General features: G+C 39.8%; 3 protein-coding genes across 14 annotated transcripts in view; 2 read left to right on the top strand and 1 right to left on the bottom strand.

Moving 5' to 3' along the window:
* Positions 1 to 6065, bottom strand: part of GOLGA4 (golgin A4) — a 72535-nt gene extending 66470 nt beyond the window's left edge. For 3 of the 6 annotated variants that reach the window (XM_039384424.1, XM_039384425.1, XM_039384428.1), the window contains exon 1: positions 5314 to 5660. In XM_039384424.1, coding sequence (XP_039240358.1) covers positions 5314 to 5571 — 258 coding nt within the window. In that variant the 5' untranslated portion in view covers positions 5572 to 5660. Of the gene's footprint in view, positions 1 to 5313; positions 5662 to 5708 lie in introns of those variants that run through there. The other 3 variants (XM_039384429.1, XM_039384426.1, XM_039384427.1) reach the window with 3 other exon arrangements.
* LOC114000217 (translation initiation factor IF-2-like) lies at positions 5512 to 23073 on the top strand. The gene is made up of 2 exons (XM_039384436.1): positions 5512 to 6322; positions 22991 to 23073. Exons 1-2 carry the CDS (start codon positions 5838 to 5840, stop codon positions 23061 to 23063), a joined length of 558 nt encoding a protein of 185 aa, XP_039240370.1. The 5' UTR covers positions 5512 to 5837; the 3' UTR covers positions 23064 to 23073.
* A 1789-nt stretch (positions 23074 to 24862) lies between these two features.
* Positions 24863 to 27000, top strand: part of LRRFIP2 (LRR binding FLII interacting protein 2) — a 62495-nt gene continuing 60357 nt past the window's right edge. For 2 of the 7 annotated variants that reach the window (XM_027744386.2, XM_027744384.2), the window contains exon 1: positions 24863 to 25016. The gene's annotated coding sequence lies outside the window, so the exon portion shown is untranslated. The remainder of the gene's footprint in view (positions 25017 to 27000) is intronic. The other 5 variants (XM_027744387.2, XM_027744385.2, XM_027744388.2 and 2 more) reach the window with 4 other exon arrangements.

The following is a 27000-nucleotide window of genomic DNA, read 5'->3' as shown; positions in this document are numbered from 1 at the left end:
ATTAAAAGTTTTGCGATTTGACAGGGATTCAAGCATTTACAAGTGTAATACTGTCTGATTACTTTTTAACAAGAAAAAATGACAAAAGAAGAAAAAACTACATTTATAAAATTGAATCTAAACAATGAAAAAGGGCAGCAGAAAATGCCACATTTTATTATGTCAATATGTACTTGTTGTTCCTATCAGCACTGAACATCTATTCACAGAAATTTTACCATTTCATGTAGAGTGCTGTTCCAACAAGTCACACCAACCTAAGCCAAATGTAGCTTGCCAGCCTCCTAATTCAAATTTCAAATATAAAATTTTCAGTATAAATGTAAAGAGCATTAAAGTACCAACAAGCATATGCAAAAAAAGTAACTAGCAAGATCTCTCATTAGGTATATTCTACACCATAACCAGAATGAACAAAAAAAACCACCAAACCAAAACACCACAAATATTTTAACAACTTTTTGCAGCACCATTGCTGAGGTTGCATACATAAATTCTGCTTTGCAAAATGCTTGCCTCATGAGACAGAGTTAGATGTTCAAAAACATGATTGACCACTGAAACGATATAACCAAAATACGCAGTTTTTCAGATAGTTACACATGCTTTATAGCCTAAATCTATAGGTACATTTTTGTAAAATGTGGATACTAGTGAATTAATGCCAATATAATACAAATTTATTCCTTTCACACCAGAACTATTCATACTTGTTGTAAAACAATGACGATCTATTCATGCCAACAGCCTACTCTCTTGTTATTGCTACCCCCAACCTAATGCCAGGGTTTTAAAGATTATTTCTGGCCCTCATAATACAGAAGGAAATTGATTTCCAAATGCTCATGAACACTTTGTCACTGTTTAGAAGCAGCATCAACACATATCTTCACCCTGCCCTTAACAGTTCTGCAGTTTTCACTGCTGCATTCAGACTTCTTGTCAATTTACAGTCATTTCAGTGGCACTAAGCTTCGCAGAAAAAATATGCATTCATCTCATGTAAGGAACAGAAAGATTAAGTAACTGAAAATGGCTAGATCAGAAGAGATGAAACAGGATAGCATAGTTAAGTAAGAAGGGACCAACTGCCTAACCACTTCAAGGCTGACCAAAGTTAAAGCAAGGCTTTAAGGGCACTATCCAAATGCCTCTTCAACACTGACAGGCACGGGACATCGAACACCTCTCCAGGAAACCTACTCCGGGTTTTGACCACCTTCTGAGTAAAGAAGTGTATCCTCATGTCAAGTCCAAATCTCCCCTGACAGACACAATTTCTCCACTTCCCCTCCTCAGGAAGCTGTAGGAAGCAATGAGGTCACCCCTCAGCCTCCTCCTCTCCAAACCAGACAAACCCAGTACCCTCAGCCTCTCCTCAGAGCCCATTCCTGCCAGCCCCTTCCCCAGCTCTAGTGCCCTTCTCGGGACATGTTCAAGTACCTTCACACCCTTTTTAAATGATGGGGCCCAGAACTGCACACGCTACTCAAGGTGAGACTGCACCAGCACTAAGTACAGGGGGACAACCACCTCTCTTGGCTGGCTGGTGATGCTGTGTTTGATGCACCCCAGGATGTGGTTTGTCCCCTTGGCTGTCAGGGCACACACTGCTGACTCCTGTTGAGCCTCCTGCCAACCAGCACTCCCAGGGACTCCTCTGCAGGGCTGCTCTCCTGCCACTCCTCTCCCAGTTTAGCCTCACGTCCAGCATTATTCCATCCCAGGTATGGAACCTGGCATTTATTCTTGTTCAGTTTCATGTCGTTGGTGATTTCCCAATGCTATCCAGATCCCTTTGCAAGGCTTCATGTCCCATGGGAGAGTCAGTAGCACCTCCCAGTTGAGTATCATCACCAAACTTACTACCTGTGCATTCAACTGCATCCTCCAGATCACTGATAAAAAGACTGAACAGAACTGGCTGTAGAATTGAGCCCTGAGGAACAGCAGCAGTAACTGGTCACCTGACAGATACTTCCCTGTTCACTACAACTCTTTGAGCCCTGCCCTTCAGCCAATTCTTCACCCAGTGCACTGTGTAGCAGCTCATTGCACTGTTGGACAGCTTATCCAGAAGGATGCTGGGAAGAACAGTATCAAAAGCCTTTCTAAAACCCAGAGAAACTACATCTACCATCATCCATTCATCTACCAGGCAGGTGACCACACTGCAGAAGATTATTAAATCAGTTAAACAGGACTTTCCCTTTGTGAACCCATATTAATTGTGTCTGATGATTGCACTGTTCTTTAAATGTCTTTCAACAGCATCCAGTATGATCTTCTCCATAATTTTTCCAGGTCCTGAGGTTAGGTCTGTAGTTTCCTGGGTTTTCCTTTATGCCCTTCTTGTAACCTGGAATAATGTTGGCTAGCTCCCAGTCAGCAGGGACCTCCCCAGGTTCCCAAAATGATTGAGAGGGGTCCTACAATAACATCTGCTAGCTCCTTAGCACTCTGGATGAATCCCATCCGACACCATGAACGTATAAACATTCAACTGACACAACTGGTCCCTTACAATTTCAGTGTTCACAAATGGAAAGTCAATGTTCCCGCAGTCATGGTCCTGACTCGGGGGCCAGGCAGCTAAGGTCTGTCAGTATGAAAAAAAAAAAGGCAAAAAAAGCATTGACTGTCTCATTTTTTTCTTCATCCCTCTTTTTCAGATAATAATCTTCAACAAGTATCAGTCCAAGACACCTGTAATTGCAATAGCATTTTTTTCTGCCAGCAATTAGAAACAGATGTGTTCCTCAGCCTGTGAGGGGCAGAGTACAGCTATTCTCAATCTGACAGATGACATCAGTTAACCAACCATTCATTTGAAAGAAGGACTACAAACACCTCTTCAGAAAAAGTGTCACACTTGAGAAATTTTACATCCAGATTTAAACAGTCTTAGGTTAGTGAATTTAGTCTTAAGACACTGCAAGCCAAAGTACAAATGTCAAGTTCTACGTCACAAAGCAAGAGACATGAATAGAGCAGAGAGGGCATGGTGAGTGAAACCTCTCTACAACAGAGTATAGGAAGAAAAGAGCAAAAATTAATGCAAACACAAGTTTCACAAAACTAAGAAATTAAAAGTGTTAGGAAAATTTGGTTTGAAAATGTTTCAACAGAAAGTAATCCATTTTAAAGATCTGAATTACTAAAAGCAAAGTAACAAAACCATATCTCACACTTTCTGCAAGACTCGGGTACATTACAGGGCTCAAAACCTTCTCGTTCCTTCCTTGTTTACAGAATCTGTTTTCAAATAACACATGAAGACTAACCTATTTTACTTCTAAGATTAAATTCAACTATAATTTCCCCCTAGTGTTACTTGAAGGCAACTGAAGAATAAGAAATACTGCAAGAAACTATTTTACGCAAATATAAAACAACAGATGTAATTTTATGCTTCTGCCTTTCCATTCATGTCAACCCTTAAATGATGTGATCTGCTCTGTCCACAGTACAGCAGATTAGCTCTATAGACTAGGTTAAAGCTCTTGTATCAGGTTTCAGGAAATTTGACAACATTAATTACAACAGCCAGATAAAGACTGCAATATACTACGCTGTTGGGTGCACACGTGAGATAGACAACAGGTTAGCAAAGGCATATAGTGCCTTCAGAAAGCTTCATAAAAGAGTGTGGCAAAATAAACACTTGAAGAAAAGTACAAAGATCAGTGTTTACAGAGCCATAGTGCTGTCTACTCTCTTGTATGGTTCCAAATCATGGATCATCTACCGCCACCACCTGCGACTCCTAGAACGCTTCCATCAACGCTGCCTCCATACAATCCTAAACATCCACTGGTCAGATTATGTGACCAATACATCTGTTCTAGAACAAGCAGCAGTCACAAGTATAGAGGAGCCCCGAAGAGAAGATACAAGGACTCCCTGAAACAACATCTCGGCCTTGGCCATATTGATCAACATAACTGGTCTACTCTGGCCTCCAATTGGGAGGTCTGGAGACACATGATCTTTAACGCTGCTGATGCTTTTGAGAAAGCACGCAGGATCACTCTTAAGGAGAAAAGACAATGCAGAAAGATTCGTGCCTTGCAGAATATACCACCTAAGGAGTCTTTCTACTGTGCCTTTTGCAACCGGACGTGTCTATCTCGTATTGGCCTTTTTAGCCACCAACACACTTGTAACAAACGTGGGTAGAGCCCTTCCCAAATCTTCATTCGCGAAGCCATGAGTTGAGGGTGCACATGTACCCTTAGGCCCAAATTTATTCACTAGGGCAATTTTCAGCAAGTACCAACCCTTGAACATATGCACGGAGTATTCTGAACTAAGTGGATTACAATACTGTGTGCAAGGTATCATAATTCAACTGCAGTTTATTGAAAACAGTAAACTCTGCAGCTGCACTGTACTGAAAGTTGACCACACATGCCAGTTCAGGACAGCACTCTAAACTGCAACTAACAAAAACATACTTAATTTCACTAACTAGAGAAGACACAGTGAAAGACTTTAAGACTGAAAAACTACATAAAACTTTATAGTAAACCCATTTTCAAAAATATTACCTCTATTTGACAAATGAGTGATTTAAGAAATATAACACAGCTGAATGTCAGGAGCTTTGAAACCATGTTTCAATACTGAGACTATGCAGTGTCAGATCTCCCAGCAGTTCAAATTACACTCAATCAAGCCAAGAAAACTGATCACCCATTTGTCAAATTAACAAAATTACCTGCCTATAGCTTAACATTTACAGGATACAGAGTTTAATAATCAGTTTTACTCTTTCAGATTCCAAGATGCAAAGGATACTTAAAACCCAGCGATGACACACAGGCAGACACTATAAACATGGAGTTTGCCAATACAAAGACAACTTGTTGAAGCCCTTCTACCCAAAATTTGATAAGAGAGAATTTATTCTGTTTCAATGCACATATGAAATCATCACAACATTTTTCTGGCCACTATCACTTATAGAGATACTCTGCACTCATGTCATATCTAATGTGCATTATTATAAATTAAAAACGGTAGTTTCTAGAATCCAACAGTTAATTTCCTGAAAGTACATGTAACAAAAACAGCCGATTAAATTATGATTAAAACAAATAAATAAATGCCTTGATCTCAGATTTATACTACATTCTCAGTTCTTCCACAGTGAAAACAAAAAGCAAACATAAGGTTGAGGTAAGCAAACCAGCCCTGTAAAGGACGGAAACAGAAAGAATTTACAGAACTGAAAGAATAAACACTGAGAGAGAAGGATGACTGGAGACGTCAATGTTGGATTATTATTCAGTGCACATAAAATGTTATTACTTTAAATAGTAAAGACGAATCCCCTTTCCGTTCAAACAAGAGATGGTTTTTACATTCCTCCACAAGACCGTCCTTGTAGAGTGGCCAAACCACGGTCTCAGAAGCATCTAGAGAGGCTTCTAGGGCAGGAAGCAGATCAGTAACAACCAACTTGGATGTCACAGTTCCAGCGAAGCGCTGAGAGCAAACCGGGGCGCGACGCCCGCCGGCCGACCGAGCCCGCAGCCCTAGGCCGGCTGGGCCTGCGCGGTGCGGCATGACCCGACCCTTCCGCTGTCCGACCGGCCCATGGGATACCAAGATCTCCCCGGGCGAGGCGCGGCCCTGCCCCGGTGGGTGAGAGGCCGCCACAAGCCCCAACACGGCCCGGTGGCCCCGGCCCCGCCCCGCCGTACCTGCGGCGGGAGGGAGCCCGTGCGTCCCCCCGCCCCGCGCGGCGGCGTCTGCTCCTCGCTGATCTTCTGCTTCAGCTTCTTGAACATGATGGCGGGACGGAGAAGAGGACTAGGCTTCCCGGCCAGCCGATGGGGCAGCGAGGGGCGCCCGGGGGACGACGGGACCGAGTTCCACCTGCCCCTGCCCGCGGAGCCGCCGCCGCCGCCCCGCACTCGGTCCCCGCTCCCCGGGGCAGGGCAACGTCGCGGCAGCTGCGCCTGCGCGGCCAACGTGGAGCCGAGCGCCCTGGCCGGCACGGTGCGCGGCGAGGTACAAACTTCCCAGCGCAATGCCCGGGGCCACCCCTCCCCCAAGCCCGCACTCCAGCTGCGACCGCGGCGAAGCAGCGCCGCCTCGCCTCTCTCCCAGCGGGCGCGGGAGGCGGTACCGTCCAGGGAACGGAGCTGGCAGAAAGGAGTCACCGCTTCCGTCAAGAGGGAAAACGGAGCGGTAACAACCGCCCGCAGCGGCCTCGCGGCACCTCTGCGCCGCCGTACCGTGTGACCCCGTACCTCCGCCCCGCCAGAACGCTGACGGTCTTAAAGCCCTCGCGTGACCGAGTCCTTCTAAGCCGGTACTGACAGTGTCGCGGACAAGCTTTCACAAGCCCGAGAACCGAGCACCTTGTTGTTACCTTGTTGCCCGATTCTTCGGCTTGTGAAAGCTTCCGACTAAATGCTCAACAGTTGCTTTTTTGAAACTGCCTGAAAGCCTATCTGCTAATAAGAAAGTCGTGCTGTTTTCGTTCAGTCCACCTTAAAACCTTTTGAATGCTCTTCTGTTTGTAAATCTGAGATATACTGTTTACAACTAAAGTACCATTGAGGGTGGAAAGGCAGGGTTTGCCACAGTTGTTTTTGCTACTGTCCCCATGAAAGTAGGGCGGAAATGTTCTTGGCTGCTTTAGGTTAAAGCCTCTGGCTTTAGAGCCCTTGTTGGATGACATTTGTGCATGTGTGTTCAGTCCTATCCATACAGATGCAGAGGGCTGTCAGCAGTAGCCAGCATTCATTCTCCAATAATGGGGCTGTTTTGAAACACTGTATTGACAGTGACTCTGTATGAAGGTTAAGAAATACATGGTACTGTTTGCAAGAAATGATGAACCACGCTGGTCTTCTGTATACCGCCCTACTCAGGAGGCTGCATGCAGTAATCACTAACGCCCAGAAATGTTTTCACTGAAATACGCTCCTGAAATCTGTAAGTAGTTTGAAAAAAAAGGTGCATAGGAAACGGATCATTTGCTGTTACACTGACTAAAAAAATAACCAAGATACATCTACAGCAAACATAAACTGCTGTTTTTCCTAATTTTTTTTTTTTGCAACATGTTCAAAAAAATAATTTTCAGCAGACTGTTTAGTTATAGATAAACTGCAAGTGGTAGTGATCCTTTCTGTGCTTTTGAGTTGGTACAAACCAGCAATATTTTGTGATATGTGGCTATGTATCTAGTAGTGCTCCAATAATACAAAGTGGTATCCCACATTAAGTAGTACTATCCAAATTCTGAAGACATATGTGATAATTCTGCAAAACCCTATCATAAGCCTTACAAAAGGGCTTTAAATATTTTAGCATCTGGGCAAGTTTGATTAAAATATATTGCAATATACAAAGCATTTGCTCTAAACCCCACAGAAGTCCTGTGGTAAATGTCTGGAACTATTCTTCCATACACACACAGAGTGTCAAAATCCCATAGTTAACTGAATAAGTACCTTATTTCTAGAGGGCCGATCTGACCTTAGTAGATTTCTTTGTAAAATTAAAAGTAGTTGTTGAAAGTGAAGATTTGCCCTTCATCTTCCTTAAGTACACCAGTTAACATAGACTAAACAAGAAAAATATGATATTATGGTGTTGTGAAAGATAAATGTATATCTGCAAACAGCACTGGTTATGGTCTGTTCCAAATTAAATCTATAGCAGTTAAGCTACTTCCGTGGGAAAGGGAATAGAGTGTAAATGTAAAAGACTATGTTTTCACAGCAGTCTAGACTTCTCTCTAAGTGTCAGCAATGCTGGCCCACACATTCCTGCCATCCCATTCCTTGCCTTTTGCTAGCTCCAGTGCTTGTCAGACTGTTCCCTTAGTCATTTCTCTGTGTTCAGTCAGCAGAAAACTAACCTGACAAAAAAACAAGCAATTTCTGCTGACTTACTGTGCAGAGTCCCCGGAGAACTAGAGGTGCCACAAGGGAGACAGAGGCACTCAGGAGCGGGACAGTTTTATGTTGCCATTTATTTCAGAGTGCTCGGGAACATACAGTCTTTGGTGAGCAATTTGCTTAACTATAAACTCAACTATAATACGACTAAGCGCTATTTGAAGTTCAGCTAACAAGCAACTCTGTTAGTGGGAGTATTGATATTATCTCAACCAGTGACTTAGTTGCTACTGATGGCTGAAGTATTCATACATACGGCCTTCAGCCAATCTAAGCTAATTTTTAAAATGCTGTCTTTAAGTTATTGCAGCTTTCTGGAAGTCATAAAAAAGCTATGGGTATGAATTATGAATATGTCTTTCAATACTCTTTTCCACACATTCAAAATCAATTACTTTGTCAAAGATGTATGAATTTGCTAGCAGCTAGTTCTTTCAATCCAGTCATCCAACACAAATATGAAAAGACACAGAACGATGTAACATAATATATGTAACATTTCTGATAAATTTTTAATGTTGGTTCATATTTTTGAAAAGGAGGTTTTTCATGTTTGATTTTTTCTTTATTTCATCATCCTGCTGTTAAAACAACGTTGAATATTCCTATTATTCTGCCTGGATAATATTTGACATTGAGGGGGTTACTTTAAAAAGAAATTAACAAGAACTGGTAATAGAGTAAAAAAACCTAAGCAGAAGGGAGCACTGATCATGTATTAGAAGTTATTGTCCAGAACTTATGTACACACCACTGTTCTTTACAGACAGTTTATGGAATGTTGCATTTGGTAATATTTGCAGTTTCTACTCCTACTCATAAAATGCAAAATACTATTGTTGATGTTAAAGCGGTCAGGGAGTGTACCATGCATAGATGCACAGATAAACAGTTTCAGTTTGGAAGTATTTTGATCACAAACATTACAAAAGACAGCAGTTTATCTGACAATGCAGTGAAAATTATGGTAATTCATTGTACCTGCAGCCCACAGAATGAGAAGAAATCGTTGTGCAAAATCCTTTATAGTGCTGTGATTAGAACCCTAAAAGCTTTAGTATAAATAGATAATCAGAGCATTTTTCTAGCCTGATCTGATTGCTATTTTTACTTTTTTATTTAAATGTTGTGAATTACAACCACCACCAGATGACAGTGTTGTTGGAGATTATAACTATGCCTTTGCAGAGTCACTGTCAGTATTACAAATGCAAAACTATACCAACAGTGGGATAAAAGTTTAAAAACATTCGGGTCAGGGAACTGACTAAACCCAAAGCTTCTATGTCTGCTGTATGATCCTTTTGTGTACAAAGTATAAGCTGCTCTAAGTAATTGCTGGGTATCAAATATTAAATTTCTTTACCATGTGCCTGACTTCATATCAAACAGTCTATGCTATTTATTTGTGCATTCATATATTCATCTGTAGTGCCCAGATCTCAGTTAAGGTAAAACGGAGGAAAAAGGTTCATTAACAGGCATTTGAATAAAGATGGTGAGTGACATGAGGGAAAAGTCAGATATGTGAGTGTGTTCAGAATGCACAAGGCTATGAAAAGAGCAAGAGCACTGTCTGAAAAAACTGAAAGGTAACCTAAAAGCCACAATTGTTTACACTGGGAAGCCAAGAGGAATTAACTCGCTTCAGAGAGAAGAAAAGCTGACAGGCACTGCTCCTCTGCACCTTGGGAGGGAACACAATCTCTCTGCTCTAGCAGGAAAATTGTTCAGAGATCACATTTCATGCCATATACCTCTCTTTCCAAAAGTACAAAGTGCAAGCTTGGCCACTGAAGAAAGACTACTAAGAACCACTGCAGTAAACTGGCTCACTAGAGACATCTTTTTTTGAATGGGAATATTTAAAAGTGAGTGACCAGATTTGATCCTTCAAGAGTCTGACTTTCCTAAAACAAAGATTTTAATTTTATCAATACCTTGTTAAGTGGTGTTTCTCTTTTGCTTTGTCTAGAGTGTCAAAACCTTTCTCCTAACTTCTATTTTACTTAAATGTACCTTAAAAACTCTGAATGCCAAGAAAACAGAGCCAACAGTGCTATAAAATGACAATTGTTTTTATCAACAGTGATGCTAGTCATGAGTTTGATTTTAAATTAGCCAGCAGCAGATGCTCACTTGAGTACTTTTATTCTTATTTCTGTAAACACAGTGTAAATAAATAAAAAGAAAATCAAATCTATATGGGTAGGGACCTTGTATCTAAGAAGAGACAATAACTTGCTCCTGAAGACAGATTCCTCATGAGAGAGGAATGGCTTGATTGAGGAGACCTGGAATCTATTCCCAGATCTCCCAGTGCCCTTGTCACCCACAGTGGGCAAGCTATTTTGCATCTCAGTGCTTCTATTGATATTTTAATGAATAGTGATCCTACCCAATTTCCTGCAAACACATCTTTAGTTTTTCTCTTATCTTGCCCAGCTGGTGATAGAAAGGTCAAAGAAATGACTGCATGTTTAGGTGCTTTTTAAGAATACTGAGATACACATTCATAAAACACAACTGGGACTGCTGGGATTTTTCTGAGTCTGTGTTAATATTTGCCCCTTAAAGACTATCATTAAGAAACAGCAGATGATTTTACTTAATAATTTCTAGTCAGCAGGGCTAAAAATACATGCAAAGATATTGAGACAGTGAGTTGGGAAGACCTAAAAACCGCCTAATATGTGTGATTCCTTTAGCTAAAATGCAGAACATCTAAAACCACATCACTGGAGATGCTGTACCCAGCAGAATTCACAGCTGAGAGAAGTCACTAAGTCATAGCATAACAGATTCTTAAAGAAATGTACTTAATAACATTTGCAAGAGTCAAGGTAAGGAGCTATTTCAAGGAGAATCAGGAAGTATTTTTTCCCAATTACAATACTGTATAATTTGCTAGGTCATTAAGGAAAATATTCACTTTCCTTCTGAGGCCATCAGATTTATGAAACTGATGGATGCAGAATACAGAAAACAGCAATTTAGGAATAATTAAACTAATTCCCTGCATCACAGTTCCTAGAATATACAAAATAAAGCAAATACATATTTTTCTTCTGTGATTGCACACAGCCATTATGTATAAAAGCACAAAGACAACAGTTTTATGTAGCTAGATTTATCAATTAGTGCTTGAATTCAAGACAGATCTATAAGAACACTCAAGCAGTTTCAGATTAGGAACTTGTCAGCATTTAAGATAATATCCTAATACTGCTATATTGTTGTTTGAGTATTAGCATACTCAATTCCCTACTACTCATACTTTTCAATTAAATGTTTTGGAGGGAAATGTTTCTCATCCTTCTTAACTCCCCTTTCTAGCTCCTAGGATTTACTACAAGCTTTGCCACCCACTGAGTAGGGTGGAGTATCTGGTTGAAGAGACCAAGGGCTTTAGGCTTGAAATTTCTTTCATGCCTGACTTCTCAGTAACAGGCATAAGGCACTTCTACATAAAAAGTCACTTGCCTTTCAGTTGAAAGTAGTGAATACTTCATCACCTCTGCTGAACTACTACAAAAGCACAGTTACTATTCAGTATTGATTTGCATACGTTATCTGACTTTCTTGAGGAGCTTTAGAAACAAATGTGTGGTAAATCTGATGGCATGACCATAAAATACAGATAATTTCACAGGTGAACAAAGTGAGTTCTGGAAGACTCAAGAGACTGCACAGCAACTTAGTGATACATATGGGATTGAAACATGGACCATTTGATACTGTTCTCAGATTTATAATTTAAAATATTTTTAAACCTTTGGTCTAGCAGACATCGTTATGTAACTGCATACATACATAATGAAAAGAGATGCTTCCCTTGCTGCATTCTTATGCCATTTCATCATTTCTAGGAGCTCACCTGTACATAAAGATGACATGCTGACATGCCTCCTTTTTATTATCCCCCTTGTCTGCAAAGCAACACTGCAAATGCAGAATCTTGAGATGTGAGAATCTTTAATTTGAAAAAGGTATTATTTAAAAGGGAAGCAATTAGCAAACTGCTCAGAATGCTCCAACTATGTGATTTTGCATCTTCATCTCTTAACATGCACTATTTCAAATTAAACTCAGATTCTAATAATCTGTTCTCTGTCAGACTTTCTCACCTTATTTTGTCATTTTGATTCCACACTCCTCTCTCACATGTGAAGTCTTTCCCTGCTTATATGGAAAAGGCCAGAGACATTGGGTTAAGAAATATAAGGTACAGCTCACAGAATAGTTATGTTTCATTATTAATATAAAATATACCACCTTGATTTGCTAATATAAAATATTCCTAATTGATGAGTGCATCTATTAAAAGTGGATCACATACCTTCTAAATAGCTAGGTTTTCCAACTATCCAAAATAAACTCTGATGCCTGTAATTGAAGTAGTACAATGCTATGTTTACAGAAGGGAAGAAAAAAACCTTTAAAAAAAAAGGCTTATCACCACAAAACAGTGACAAGTCTTCAAGTGAGTATTTCCTCTGGTAGTTTCCTTCAAACCACCTGGACTTTTCCATGGCTCTGAAAGGGGAAGGGAGTTTAACCTACGGGTTGCAATTATACAGCTAAATTTATAATAAATGCAATATGAACTCAAACTATTCTATCATGAAAAACTAGGCTGACCTCAACTTGTCCTGCAGCAGCTGACACTTCATTTGGAATAACACCTGTGGGAGATAAGAGAGATGCTGCATTGACGGGGACAGCCACAGTATTAAATTGCATTCAGTATGTTTGGTCAGACAGAGGCCATAATCAAAAAGTTTAGCTCAAGAAAGATACTAGAAATTCCACATATTTGTACGTAGAGCAAACTAGCCTGGCATAAAAAGAACAAGACAACTGTATCATTTATTACTCTGTCTGGCTAAATTAAAGGATTTCAAGCAATTTTTTTGAATATTTCCATCACTGCCAGGTCCTTCTTATGAAACCAGGAACTGTATCGTGAGCTTCCCATTCTGATTTAGCAGTGCTTTGCATGCAGCCAAAGAAACTCAGAGTTATAATGTTTACTAAAGAATTTACAGAATGATTTTTACTCTGTGACTCTTTTTTATTAAACACATGTAATAATATTTCTTCACAGAAGTGCTACACTGAATTATTTACCAGAGATGAAGACCAGACCTGCTCAGGCAGGGAGGCCTGCTGTGGCTACTTGAGTCAGAATACACAGAACTCCTGGAAACACCAAGATATAATTCTATCTCCTACTGGTAGTGACTAGAATAGTGTTATTTAGTCTTTGATTTCCAAGAGTAAAGTGTCATGTATTGTTCTTCTATTATCCTACCTTATTCAGTTCATCCCTATAACCACTAAAAATAGCTAGAAATGTTATTTCTACATCATGTAACTCTCTAGACCTCTATTCACTTCATTCTTCAATATAAACTGCCATGATCCAAAGCACCAAGATAATTTTGCAGTTGGTACACCAAAACAAGAGAAAAAATGGTTATGGTGAGAAAAAGTGTTACTAACAGTTAAAATTTCATAATTATACTATAAAATGCACACAAATACTTAGAAGGAAGGCATAACTTCCTTTTGGCTCTGTTCAGCTACTGGAAGAAAGATAATTCTTCACATGCTGTCATAATGCATTAACCAGCATCACATTATTATATAATTCTTGTTCAAAATGAATCATGCAGTGTTTTCCTCTCTTCCTCCATGTACTAAAAATTGTTTTAAGTTAATCTAATTAGGCACAATATGAAGACTCATACATTTGTTAATTTTATTATTTCAAAGTACTTTTCTGGATATTTCATTCTTTATAGTCTAGTGGTCCAAAATTTTGCTAGTCCATTAGGGACAAATACTAAGCAAGTAACATGCGGCTTTTCTTCTTTCTCTGTTACAACCTTTTAATTTCTTATAGCTATAAACAATGTCAGAAAGTTGCACTGGGTAATATAGTACCCACAAGCCACAGGGGGTTTGGAGTCTTCTGGTGTAGTCCATTTAACATGTACTCAAGCAAGAGCTTGATTATGAAGGTATGAAGGTTATGTATAGGGAGGTAACATTATGAAATAACACTATGAATGAGGCTGCTTTAGCTTCTGTGGTGTTGGTAATCTAGAGTACACGGTGTATACTTTTAAAACATTCTCTTGCTGCCATCACCTTACAGCCTGCAAACCTGCCATGAAACTAGTGAGCAGTTTTAGAAGTGACTTCTCTTACCTAAGCAGCATGAAATACTTCAGAATCAAGTATTCAGAATTAAGGTGCTATTACTCTGGAGTTCAAAAGAGAAATTGCTGCTTCCAGACAATACCTAGTTTCCAAAAAGCAAACTGGAAAAGCAGACATCACACAGGTAAACACAATGGTTGCTCAAAATAAGCCTCAGAGCAAAGAAAACAGAAGTGATAGATCGCAAACACAACTCAGAGCAGATACATGAACAGCCTTGAAATACTCTTTGTCCAAAAGCAAGTCAAATTTCTTAATTTTAAGTTCAAAGATTTGCACTTTTTTGAATGCACTTTTGTGGGGTTTTAGCACTGATTTTCATATACATAAATCCAGTTGCATCATTCACGCAGAGATGCCCCAAGAAGATAAAAGCAGAAAAGATCAAGTGAAAAGCTTTGTTATATGGTGCAAAGAAAATAATAAATGGGTAGAGAGCTCCCTCATGCTTATTTGAGAGGATTACCACTGCGGACAAGAAATTTAACTATTATGAAATAAAATCCGTTAATGAAAACTGGAATTTTACTTCTAGATAATGAAACTAATTTAATTTCTGCTGTAGTGGAAGACTTTTGTTCATTTAGTTCATTTAGTCTAACAATAAGACTGCTCAAAGGTGAAGGCTGCTCAAAGATAGAAATACTGAAGGCACAGAAAACTGAGGTTTGCCTCCAGTGTTTCCAGAGAATATGGATTTTAGGAAGGGAGGGAGAAGAATGTAAATACTGAATACACTTAAGAGGTTTAATGATGGAAATTAAATGCTTCAAGAATGAGAAACTTGTCAAGTACATGAGTTAACACAAAGTATTTATAGTTTTTAAATAAAAACTATTAATTGTTTGCTTTTTAACATGATCTTCTGGCTGTTTTATTTTAAACACTTAAATATTTTTTTGTTTGGTGACATATTTGGAAATAGGGAAAAGTATAAATACTGAAAATATAAACTATTAAGAGAATTCAAACATGGAACTCAAAATCAGACCTCACAGTGCAAATACAGAAGAGACAAAGGATCAGAAAATGGCATCACTGTAGAGATGACAGCACAGTATTGAGAAGTGAGAGCAGTGGTAGGATAGCAAGTATCAGGTCTTCAGTACACCAGTATAAAAACCTTCACATCTTTGTGATCCTGACCTACCAAGTGCTTTTACTACAACAATCTGCAGCAAGAACCTGCTAGCAAGAGGCTGTGAACACCAGCAGCTTTCATCAGCTGATCAAACAGCTTATACTTTTGCACCTACTTCTCTCTCTTCTTACCTCTACTATACCCCTGCAAACTCCACTCCTTTGTCTTCTCTGTGCTAAACCAGGGAGTTCTCAGTCCTGGGTTTCAGTCAGCTGCCTGGCTTAGGGTGGAGAGCAGTTGCTTCCCAGGTGGGCATCCAGGAACACCTGCACTGCACCCTCACGGCTGGGGCACCCGACAGCCCATGGTGCCTCCCACCAGCCGCTGACCTTGCACAGACTTAGCACCATGCCAGTCATGCGCTGGTGTCAGAGCTGCTAGGTGAGCCACTGGCGTTACTTTCCAGCCTGGATGTTGGACTCTGAACCCTTATTTGACATTATCAAAGGAATAATTTCAAATTAAAACCCTCTGGATTTGTCACAAAATTTCCAGGCAAAACCCTCACATTTCTCATATTAACCTAGCATGGACAAAGGAAGAAGTAAAATAGTTTAGTTCAGTTTTGCACTTCCATCCTATATTAAATTGCCCAAAAATAGTCAGTAAGTAAAACAGTTATAACTCACATGAGTTTCAATTCTATGTCTCCCTTACAACTTTTTTCTTGGTCTCAATAATATCTGGGATAACTTTTTACAGAACATCTAGTAGCCCTTCTGGATGCTACTCATTTAAAACTGACAAATATGAACAAGTACAACCCTCAAATAGCTAATTTGAAATATTTTACTGTTTTTCTGCTTCCAGCATGAAAGCGATTTTTTTTTTTTGCCCTGAGGCCTTTTTTTTTTAAGAAAAGATGTGCATGTTTTATCAGTAACAACATGTAGATGGGAAGCCACTTTTTTTCCTGTTCTAGGTTATACTGGAGACATTACTTCTACACTTACTGATGACAAATTATAAGGAACACAACAACTACTATGTAGTTTCAATCAACCTGATTATGTTTAGAAAGCAGTTATCATCCTACAGGTTATATTTGGTACCATCTTTTACAAGCAACCCGGCCAACATAAAAAAGTAGATAAACGCAGATGCAGAACTGGCTGTTCTAAAAATATGCATGGCTGTCTTGCTTACCAGGAATTGACTGAATTGAATTTATGTCCCTCAGGAAACAGGCAAAGCTTGAAAAGTCAGCACACATCTTACTTATACTGGTCTGGTGACTATTTAATTTTTTTCTCAAAGGTTTTGAAGCAAAGCAGACATGGAGAGTTAGAAGTGTACCATGACATCTTTGGTGAAGGAATAACCTAGCAGCATGAAATGGTTATTTAAGTAATTGCTTGTCATTAGACACTGGGACCTGTCTGAGATTCCATTTAGCCTCCATTAGTTTTAATATTTAGTTTATTAGTTTATGATGTTCTAATGTATTATATATATAAAACCAAAAGTTACAATTTCTGTTGGTGATTTGAAGGATTCTTAAATTGGTGGATTAACCCATTCTGTTGTTATTAACAGATTCTAAAAGTATTTGTTTTCAGTCTTAAGTGATTAAATCAGCTGATGTAGATAATAAAGTAGCAAAGCTAAGTTGTTGCATAAAAGCTTAAGGCATGGTTCAAAGTATAGCTTTATTCTGAAAAATTCCTATAAAAACAGTATGAAAAAATCCGTATTTGTTGTGCCTTGGTTCTGACACCAGATATGCTTTCTGTAGTCATGCAGAGAGATAGGGTAGGGTGGGTGTTTCGGGGGTTTTGGGTCTTTTACAAAGAAAATTGCCAGGCATACAAAACAAACCTTGGCTCCTTTAATCACCCAGCATTATTTTTTGCTTTCATCTCGCTTCCTGTAGCAATGGTTCTCCCTGCCAAACAGTGTTCTCATTACAGTTGTGTAATCCCATTTTTTAAAGGTATGCCCTTGGTGACATCTGTGCAAGCTGAGCTCAGGTTGCATAAGTCTCTCTTAAGTGCATGCTAATAAACAAGTCTGCACAAGTAACTGTAATCCAGTTTGTGTGTGCTCTCCCTCACTTATTTAGCTGAGCTGGTCAAATAGTAAGTGTGCAAAATATTCAGGCATGAATCATCACAAAAGTTAACTGGCTTTCCTTTCAAATCCTACAGAAATGTTGAACAAGACTGTCCTGTCACTTTTCAGAATTAAATCATGCCTGGAAGTAGAATTGTCCAGTATATACTGAGAGTGACATTGCTTGCTTTTATAGTGCTTTTACATTTGCTCAGCCTAGAAACAGTTGAAGACACATTCTTTCACTTGCATCATCTAAAGCTTTGTTTACTCTGTTTCAATTGGTTTGACCTTTGCTAATACAATTCAAGAAGTCTCACAGAGTTGCATAGGCATAATTTAGGATGTCCGTTAGCAATCACGATTATTTGCAAGATCATCTTAATAACTCCTGAAAAGTCCAAACAAAACCTCAGAAATTGCAAATAATCTTTTCTTGTTCATGAATCAAATACAGAATTCTACAACAATAAAGTTTATTTTAGATCAAAACACATTACATACAGAAACATAAATATTTGCTTTTTACTGCTAGCTCACAAAGGTTGAGCTGCCATAATCCCCAGAAGATTCAACATGAAGTACACAGAGAGAAATTTGCTACAAAAATCTAAGTAATCAAGTATGTTCAAGCTCTAAAATGCATTGTACATTTAAAAGAATACTATCAATTTAATTTAGTTAAATTAATTTGTTTTAAGTATTTTCATATTATATATTCACTTTTCATATTATATATTCACTTTTCATATTATATATTCACTTTTTACTTTGGCCAGTTTGAATGTTACAATCAGACATCTGGAGTCTCCTGGTAGCTTCATTCTCTAGTTGAAGAGAAGATCTGCATATTGCCATAAGAAAGACTAAAGAGGGATATGCTGTATTAAAATTCTATATAAAGTAAATTATTAAATTAAAAACAAAATTCATCAGGTTAAGCTTTATGGGCAAGTAGAACATGGTTTAAACTGTATTTATTTTAAATTAATCATTATGAACATTTCTGTGAACTTTTCACATTTTTCTTCTCCCTTATTGATACCTAGTGTTTGAATTCCGTTAGCACTGCATTTCTCTAAAATGTTCAGAATAGAGACTCACCTTTTAAAAAAAAAACACAAAAAAACCCCAACAAACACTTGTACAGCATGATAGACCTAAAATTTCAAGCATTTGAGGTATTATCTGCTCTAACATGACCTGGTAAAGCCGGTTTTGCCCTAGATCTCAGGTGCATGTACCTTACAGGAAAATATTACTTAATTCCCAGCCTTCTGATTTTCAATTCAGCAAATAGTATTATTAAACCCAGTCTGCTTAATTGGAATGGGCTGTTTCTCTCAGGAGTGCTGAGCATCCATAGCTGCCATTGACTGAAGAGGGAGTGACTGCTCAGGCGCTGTAAAATAACTGGACCAGAAGTGATGGTGATTAAGCCTACAAAGAAGGTACAAGGGTACCTTGTACCACAGACTGGCTTCTGTGAGCAATATACATATTGGACAATCTAGAGAGTATAGTTCAGAGCCTGAAATTTAGAATTTAACTTTCCTTATGCTTCTCCACTTTAACAGTACTTGTATAAAGGAAAAATCCACCTTCACCTTCAAATCATGATGCAAATTAATGTCCAACATATACCAACAGAGAAGGGCACTGAAGCTGCGAGCAGCAGCATAGTCTCAATACTGATGGAAAAGAAGCACCTCTCTCTGGATTTCAGTTATTCCATTTGGTTATTTTTAAAACATATTAGACAGAGAGTCAACTTTGTTGCTGGAGAAAATAGTGAAAGCTACTTTTGCTATATGAAGACTTTAAGAGCATTTTAATTTTTATCATATTTTCTAAAGAAGATAAAATCATAGTAGATATGTCTTAGTTATTAAGAATTTCTTAACCTCTGCATTCGTAGTGGTAACACTGTAGTAAGTGAAGATAATTTGGGTTGTAGGGACATCAGACATAGAAAATTTGTGATAAATCCCCATTATATTTTAGTATGTTATAAAAATCTAAATATTAAAAAGACACATTTAAACTTTACATTCTAACGACATTTCTACATTAAAAAAATATAACAGGCGTCAGAAAAGTGACAAGGAAAAAAAGTGAGTACATACTAAAAGATTCACACTTACTCGCACTTAACACAGACACTGCTTGTTAGTTTTGCAAACTCAGCAAAACTGTGTAAGAGTGAGGTGATTTTCCTCTATGTGGCTGGTATATCCTCAGTAAAATCAACTAACATTTACAAAATCCTTCTTGGGGATATATAGCACATGAAGAATAGATCATGGCTTCAGACTGAGTTTTCCAGAAGGATCTTAGCATAGGAATTTATCAATACTTCTATATTTATAGAACAGAACATAAAGACATTTAGAATTACATCTGTCAGGTCTGGAAGGATGATGATACTTGGATCTCTAGTTGTTATTACAATGGAATAATAAAGTCCTATAAGAAAATTAAATATATTGCTATGTCTTACATAAACACTTTCAAAGTAAAACTTTAATTTTTAAATTAATTTTTTCCAGAATATAGTTTCACTTTTTCTTTACAAATAAGAAGGTTTCTCACAAACTCCTAGTCCACAAACCTTGTTAAGATATTTCATAATTTATCTACATCTACCTGGGATTGATTGAAATAACACATCTTCCCCTTAATTCTTACTAACAAGCTGATATTGGGACACTGTTCAGAGCACTCCAGTGCTTAAAATTTTGCTATATTAACAAGAATACTAATCCATAGCAATTAAAAAAAAGAATCTTCCTATAAACACACTCTAAACATAAACCAAATTATTCTAGTGCTTATTTCTGAAAGACTTTAAAAAAAGGCAAACACAAAACCAAACCAACCAACCAACCAGAAAATTACTAAAACAGTGAAAATAAAAATCTAGAAAGTGGGGAGCATTCTGTTTTCAAGTGTTTGGTCAATTACCTAACCTGTGTTAAAACAGAAGTTTTCCACAAAAGATTGCATTTACCTGGATGTCTACATTTTGGGGAAAACATTGGAATGCAAATTTTTCAGTTAGCTCTTCCCAAAGCTATTCAACAGTCAGTCTAACCTTTTCCCTGCTGAGGATGCAATGGATCTGAACCAAAACAACTCATGCAATTCTGCTGCTGGATAGCACCAATCCCCATCAAAATGCATATGTATAGACATAATTCCTACTGTGCCCTACAGATTTCTGCAGTGCTAAAATAAATCAGGTAAAGGGAAAAACTAAATCTCACTGATTCTGCAGCTACCTAGCAATATCAGAAATTTTCTAGTCTACATTAACCCCTACAAGAACAGCTGAGAAATGTGCATATCCCCACACCAAGCAGACAGAGATTTTGAATGCTTGTTTTATCTCCACTACATGGTAAACATTATCTATATGCAAAAACCTTACATAGAAAGCCTGATAATAGTACTCCAATGAATTCTACGAAAGATTTAAATAAAGAATTTCCTGATTATGTTCAGCATACAGTCTGCATGCATTGTGCTTAATAACTATTTCAAATATTTTCTTTAAAGTCTTAAATTGTTTCCCTTCATTTAAAGTTAAGTCATGCAACCCTTTACTTATTGCTTTGAACGTGACTGAAAAGCAACATTTCTTTGAATAATGACAAGTACTTCAACAGAACTGGTACTGCGTAATTTTAGATATCTTTTGACTGTGCCACAGAATTACTGCTTCTTTTGCTCTATTTACCTTTCCTGTAACTAAAAATATATTCTACTAGTCTAGTAATTTAATTTTAAACTGCCCAGTCTCTGTTTATCTAACTTTTATACTTAACTTAGGATGTAAACTATCTGATTGTTATAGTTCCCCAGACCTTATATTTTGTAGATACATTCTGAGTTCTTATAATTTCAGAGTTAAAAAACTGGTGCAGAGAAGATCACATACAAAAGATCATCCAAGGAAGGCAATGCATCTTTTTTGCTTCTTTTCCTCTTGAAATTTTAAAACACATATAAATGCTGGAATTGAAAACATTAATATATGTGTCTGTGTATCTGATGACAGAAATGTACCTTTAGCAGAAATTAAACTCTTAAGAAAAGGTGGGGGAGGACAGGACTAAAAGGGCCTGCAGAAGCTCCTATAAGCACATCCAATAACTGTTTTGAAAAGCAAAACAAAAAATCAAGGAAAACTTGCTCCCTACATTACAAAAGCGGTTTGCACTTATTTTACCATATAGGCACACAAAGCTGATTTTCCACTTGTCACAAGTGAGTACTATAAGACTCCTTTTTGTGGGGAGGGGGTAACAAGCAATTACTAACAACAGTGAGAATCTCCAAAAGAGACAGAGCTGGGGAAAAAAAGTATGTTCAATTGTGCCAAATGAATTGCTGAATGATGGTATCTGACCTGAGGGGAGATAAACAACTGGAAAGTAAGAGCACAAAATGAAGAGAGAAGTCAATGGATGTGGTTAGAACTTCTTAAAATGCTCCTAAACCAATCAGTCTCCATTAGTAAACCAAACTAGCGTTTAAACTAATAGATGGAAGTTATTCTTTCCAAAAAGGGAGGGTGGCAGGGGTGAGAGGGAGAGAGAGAATAGGGAGGCTACATAACAGAAAATATATGGAATGACATTAGGGATTAAGTTACACTATAATCTTACATGTGTGCCATCAGTTTTACATTCTTAACCAGAAGGTGCAATACTCACTAAACAAAAGATTCATGGGAAGATTAGAAATGTTAAAGAGTGGGATAAAACAACCCAAAGATATTCAGAACGGCCCAAATAGCAAACATTGCAGAGAAAACACATTTTTTCTCTCATAGAAGCTGTTACAGTGACAAAATCTCTTTACAACTGTATAAAATTTATTGCAGGAAGTTGACATTGTTGAAAGTATTCCATATAACTGACGTACAGATTCATCCTAGATATACTTTCTTAGGTGACAATCACTCTATAAAAAAATAAGATTTCACCCATGGATTGCCTCAACTGAGCAAAACAGTTTTAGAGAGAGATTTTCAGAGAAAAGGGAAAGGAGAGAGTAAAGCAGCAAGTTCAATTACATATGGCAAGGGATCTATACTAACCTACTGTATAAGAAGACGAGTGAAGAGAAAAAATATTCAAAGGCACATCCAGTGATACCTCCTTTATTCATTTACTTATTTTAAGCAGAAACTGATTATTATTAGAGCAAGTTTATAGTAGCTTCACTAATAATTTGATCAAGGAGTATTCATAAATTATTGTATATTTTGTAACTGCAGTCATTTCATAGCAAAAGTTCAAACATAACTTTCATTTTCTGGCTTCTAAATGAAGGTTTATAATGAAACTGCATATAACCTGACTGTTTAGTTACTCATTAATGTGTCTGAACTCAGAATTGCTACTGTGACATCCTGTACCACTGCCTGTTCTAACTGCGCACTGCTTTTCAGTCAAGTAAACAACTGTTCTTTCAAGTGACAAAAACGCATGTCTGCTCTAAAGGAGACATTTTGCTGTATCATTACAGAAAAATGTGAAATCTGTGATATTAAAAGACTAATGGTATAAAAATATCAACACTTCATCATAGAAAAATGTACATGATTGAAAAAAAAATTGCTCTTTATATACATTAACAGAGAATCATCCCCTGCAGACCTGAGACATCCCACATTTCAGAAGATTCTATGCAAACCCTCTACTCAAGAGTGAACAAAAGACTACTCCCACTAGCTGGGCCAAACGAAAATGACCCAAGCTGTTTTTAATGAAGATTCTCCAAAAAGCCCAGACAATCAGTAAGTGAGCCCTTCTGCAAGAATAAACATCAAATAAAAATGAAGATTTTAAACTGGTAATTTTTGTTGGTGTTTTCTACAGATGGTCCATGAGAAACTTTCTACTTCATCTCCCTCCAGCGAGATCATCTTTAACTACAGAAATCGTGATGTTAAAAATAAGCATGGCGAGGCTATGCTGTATGATGAGCTGAAGAAAAAGACAGAGACAGTGTAGGGTTTCTCACATGGAAAATTATAAAAAAATGATGAAACACAATAAAGTTGTTTTACATTTACTTTAATAGATTTAATTCACTCGCATGTCCCTTTTTCTTTACTTTATGTACATCCACTTGGGCTTATTTTAGTAAGACATTTGAACTCTGTCAAGGACTCTGGTGCATGGGTTTGAGTCTTATCTTGTCATTTTAACAGTACTTCTTCATTCCCGTGCGATTTCTAACATACAAAATGCCATCTTCTCTAATCATCTCTACACTCTTAGAGGCACTCTGCACTTAATGACAGAGGTGTTGAAAAGCAAACTACTACAGATCTGATCCCAAGTGTATCTCATAGCAGAATCTCAGCAAGTTTCACGACTGTTAGTTGGTTTTTTTGTGTATAAATTGGAATATATGTAACGGTATAGTTATTTCTTTCTTTTCTGTATATTATCCTTAGGGACTGTGACGGTTGCATATATTCCAGTTTTGACAGTACAGAAGTCCGGTCGTGTTTGGGCCAGTAGAAGATAAGCCGCAAATGTTTGCATTGGATTTTTACCCATGACCCCTGCCTGGCACCCACCCACGTAAGCCTTGCGAAGCGCCGGTGTGCCGTGTGTGCCCTGTGCCCTGCGGGCAATGGGCACGCAGCGGCACCGCCCGCGGTGACACCCACCGGTGGGTCGCGCTGCGGCTCTGCGGCGGCGGCCGCGGCTCCCGGAGCTCCCGCACGGCCCTTCCCTGGGCAAGGCTACTCGATAGAAAGAAAGCCTGTCTGAAACCGAGAACGAAGCACAAAGCAGAAGGTCTCAGACCTACCTCTCCCCACCACAGCAGTGAGTCAGCCGGCCTGCCCGATGATAAGGGGCAGCCGAAGCGGAGAGCGGGCGCACTACAGGGCACGACCCCCCTCCCTCCCCTGCCTGCTGAGCCAAAGAGAAGCTCCCCCGGAGCACCGCCACGACCCCCCCGCACTGAGGGGCCGCCTCAAGGCGCAGCCCCGGCGCTCGCGGTCCTCACGGGCCTCGCGCACCGGCCGCTACCCGGCCCACCAGCGCCCCCGCGGCCGCCCACGGCTCTGCGCATGCGGCCGCAACGCCCTCTCGCCCCTCCGTCGGCAGCGCCTGCGCAGTCAGCCTGCCGGCCTGGGCGCGGGGCCGGGCAGTGCCCGGGTGCCACTGCTGGCGTGGTCGCGGTGCCTCCCTTGCTCCCCTCCCTCCCCTCAGCGCCGGCCCCTTCCTCCTTCCGCAGGGCCCTGCGGGTGGTTTGAAATTCACCGCAGTCTCTCACCCGAGTTCTCGGTGTGGCTGTAAGCGCCAGGCTCTGAAGGGGAGGAGGCAAGAGCGCGGGGCGGGGAAGAGGGGGGCGGCCTGGAGCGGTGCGGCTTGTCTGTGCCAACAGCTCCGGTTCCTGCAGCCCCTCACGGGGAAAGGGCGGGAGGGGGTGGTGGAGAGGGTGAAGCGAGGTAGCAGCTGGAAGGTCCGTGTCTGGCGGGCACCGTGGTCCGGTCTCTGGGCGTGGGGAGTGAGGGAAGGAAGGAGCCTGAGCCGATTCCCGGACCCACGAGCCCCCCGCACCCGTGGAAGCGGTGGAGGGCAGAGTGAAAAATTCCCCCTCCGTACTGAGGCGTCCCGGTGCTGCGGCAGGCTGGCCCGCAGGTAAGGCTTTCTGGGGCCCAGGCAAGGAGCGGGCGAGGGCTAGGGGCAGGAAGGGTGTCCCAGACACAGAAACCCGAGCGGCGAAGCGGTGTGGGAACCCAGTTCTTCGGGTTTAGAGGAGCGGCTCAGCCGGAACTGCCTGGTCAGACCGGTGAGCTGAAAGGGAAGCGATGGCTTGGGGCGGTGGTGTGCGCCCCTTCCGTGTGGCCGCGATCAGACCTGTTGCGGGCGGGCCGGAGGAAGCCGGGCCCGGTCCGAGCCCTTCCGGGGGGAGCGATCCTTCCTCCTGGCCCGCGGGGAGATGCCTTGCGATCCTCGGGGCTGAGTGGAAACGGCAGAATGAGGCAGAGAGGGAGAAAGAAAGATGTGCTGAAATCCCTGCTGTGTTTATTTCGGTGCCTTTCTCTCTCGCAGTTCCTCGGAGCACGTTACCACCGCTTCGCTGTTCCCAGAGCAGCAGGGCGTGCCCCCGCTGCGGCGGGCTGCGGTAGAAGTCGGTCACGCTTGCTAATGCTTAGGCATTTGGGATTTATTTGTTTCGGAGCACGTTTCTTTATTCTTAATATACCTTGTTGCTATAATTGTAAAGAGGCTGTTGATGATGATAAGAGAGATGGGCACATTCGTGACTTTGGAAGGAGCCCGAAAACAGCTCTGAACTGTGTTCTGCTCCATGTGTTTAAGTGATTACCAGCTTGAATCCTAGCGTGACGCTTTGAAGGACAGTGTTATGTATTTCACTGATAATAAAAACATTTTGTAGATGAAGCGGTACTGCGTTGAATTTTTATGATCTACTCGGTCACTCATTTTAGAGAGACGTACATTTTTGGCTTGAAATGAGGAAGATCTAGGATCATTTTTATCCCTTTAAAGTATCGATGTTAGCATATAATATCTATGGAGATGTGGGGGGGGAGCTTATTACAAATTTCCTCTAAGATTAAATCAGTGCTTGTTCGTTCTTTAAACATTCATTGTGTCTTGATTGTAAAGCGAGGTAATTAAATATATTGGGGCCCAGAAACAGTTATCTTCTTAATATACATCTGCTTCCTTGGTTAATATAATTGCTTAGTGATAATGTAAGAATAGATGAAAGGTGCTTTAGCAGTACGAAATTGTTTGACGTACATGACATGCTTTACTGTTGTTTCCTGTTACTTGGGTTTGGAGATGTTTACGTTGCTGTGAAGTCAGTTTTACCTGAACTGAATTCTTGGCTGTAACTGAGAACTTGTGAATAGAAGACAGTTGTGTGCAATGTCTCAGGTGTAAGTTTGTTGCCCTAAACATCGGTACTTCTTGTGAACTGACACAAAAGGATTTGGGGTCTGTCGTGTTTTTTTTTCCCAGGGTCTCATTGTCTCAGAAGATGGCATAGTACTTTAACACATGTGAACTTTTAGAAAGTGCTGTTTCTATTTGACTCCGTGTAGTGGGGATCTGTAGAGCATATTAAGGCCTAGACTTTCACGCAGTGCACAAGCTGTCAGTGCATATATCCAAAAAACCTAGATCGGTATCATATATAATTGAATACCTCTGGTATATAACGTCAGCAGAGGATTAGAAACAAATAACGGATTTGATACTATGTTGCTGTTTGTGTTTATAAGATCCTAATGTGAAGGTGTGTGGTGGTAGTCATGAGTACAGTCCAGTAGCGTTACAGAAAATTATTAGAACTGCTTCTGAGAAAGTAATCCAATTTTATTATTGTAGTATCTGGAAACTAGGTAACATGTAAATGTAGGTAATGGACATTCTGTGATTATTACACGTCCTTCAAAAATTTTATGTAAATAAATAGAGTTTATGTAAATAGTGCTTGTCTGCTTGTGAAGATGATAAAGTTCACATTTTCTTGAGTTAGGCTAGCAGAGTTAGACCTGCTTCTACAGAAGAGGTGAAGGGGTGCCTATCAAAGGGCCAAGTGAGAACAAGTGTTTCTAAGCCTACCAGTCTGCCACAGCAGAAATGA

Source organism: Pipra filicauda, unplaced genomic scaffold (assembly GCF_003945595.2).
Source record: "Pipra filicauda isolate LSUMZ 115617 unplaced genomic scaffold, ASM394559v2 scaffold353_size752799_pilon, whole genome shotgun sequence".
Classification (NCBI taxonomy): Eukaryota; Metazoa; Chordata; class Aves; order Passeriformes; family Pipridae; genus Pipra; species Pipra filicauda.
The sequence above is the reverse complement of the archived record's forward strand: the minus strand, read 5'-3'. Positions and strand labels throughout refer to the sequence as shown.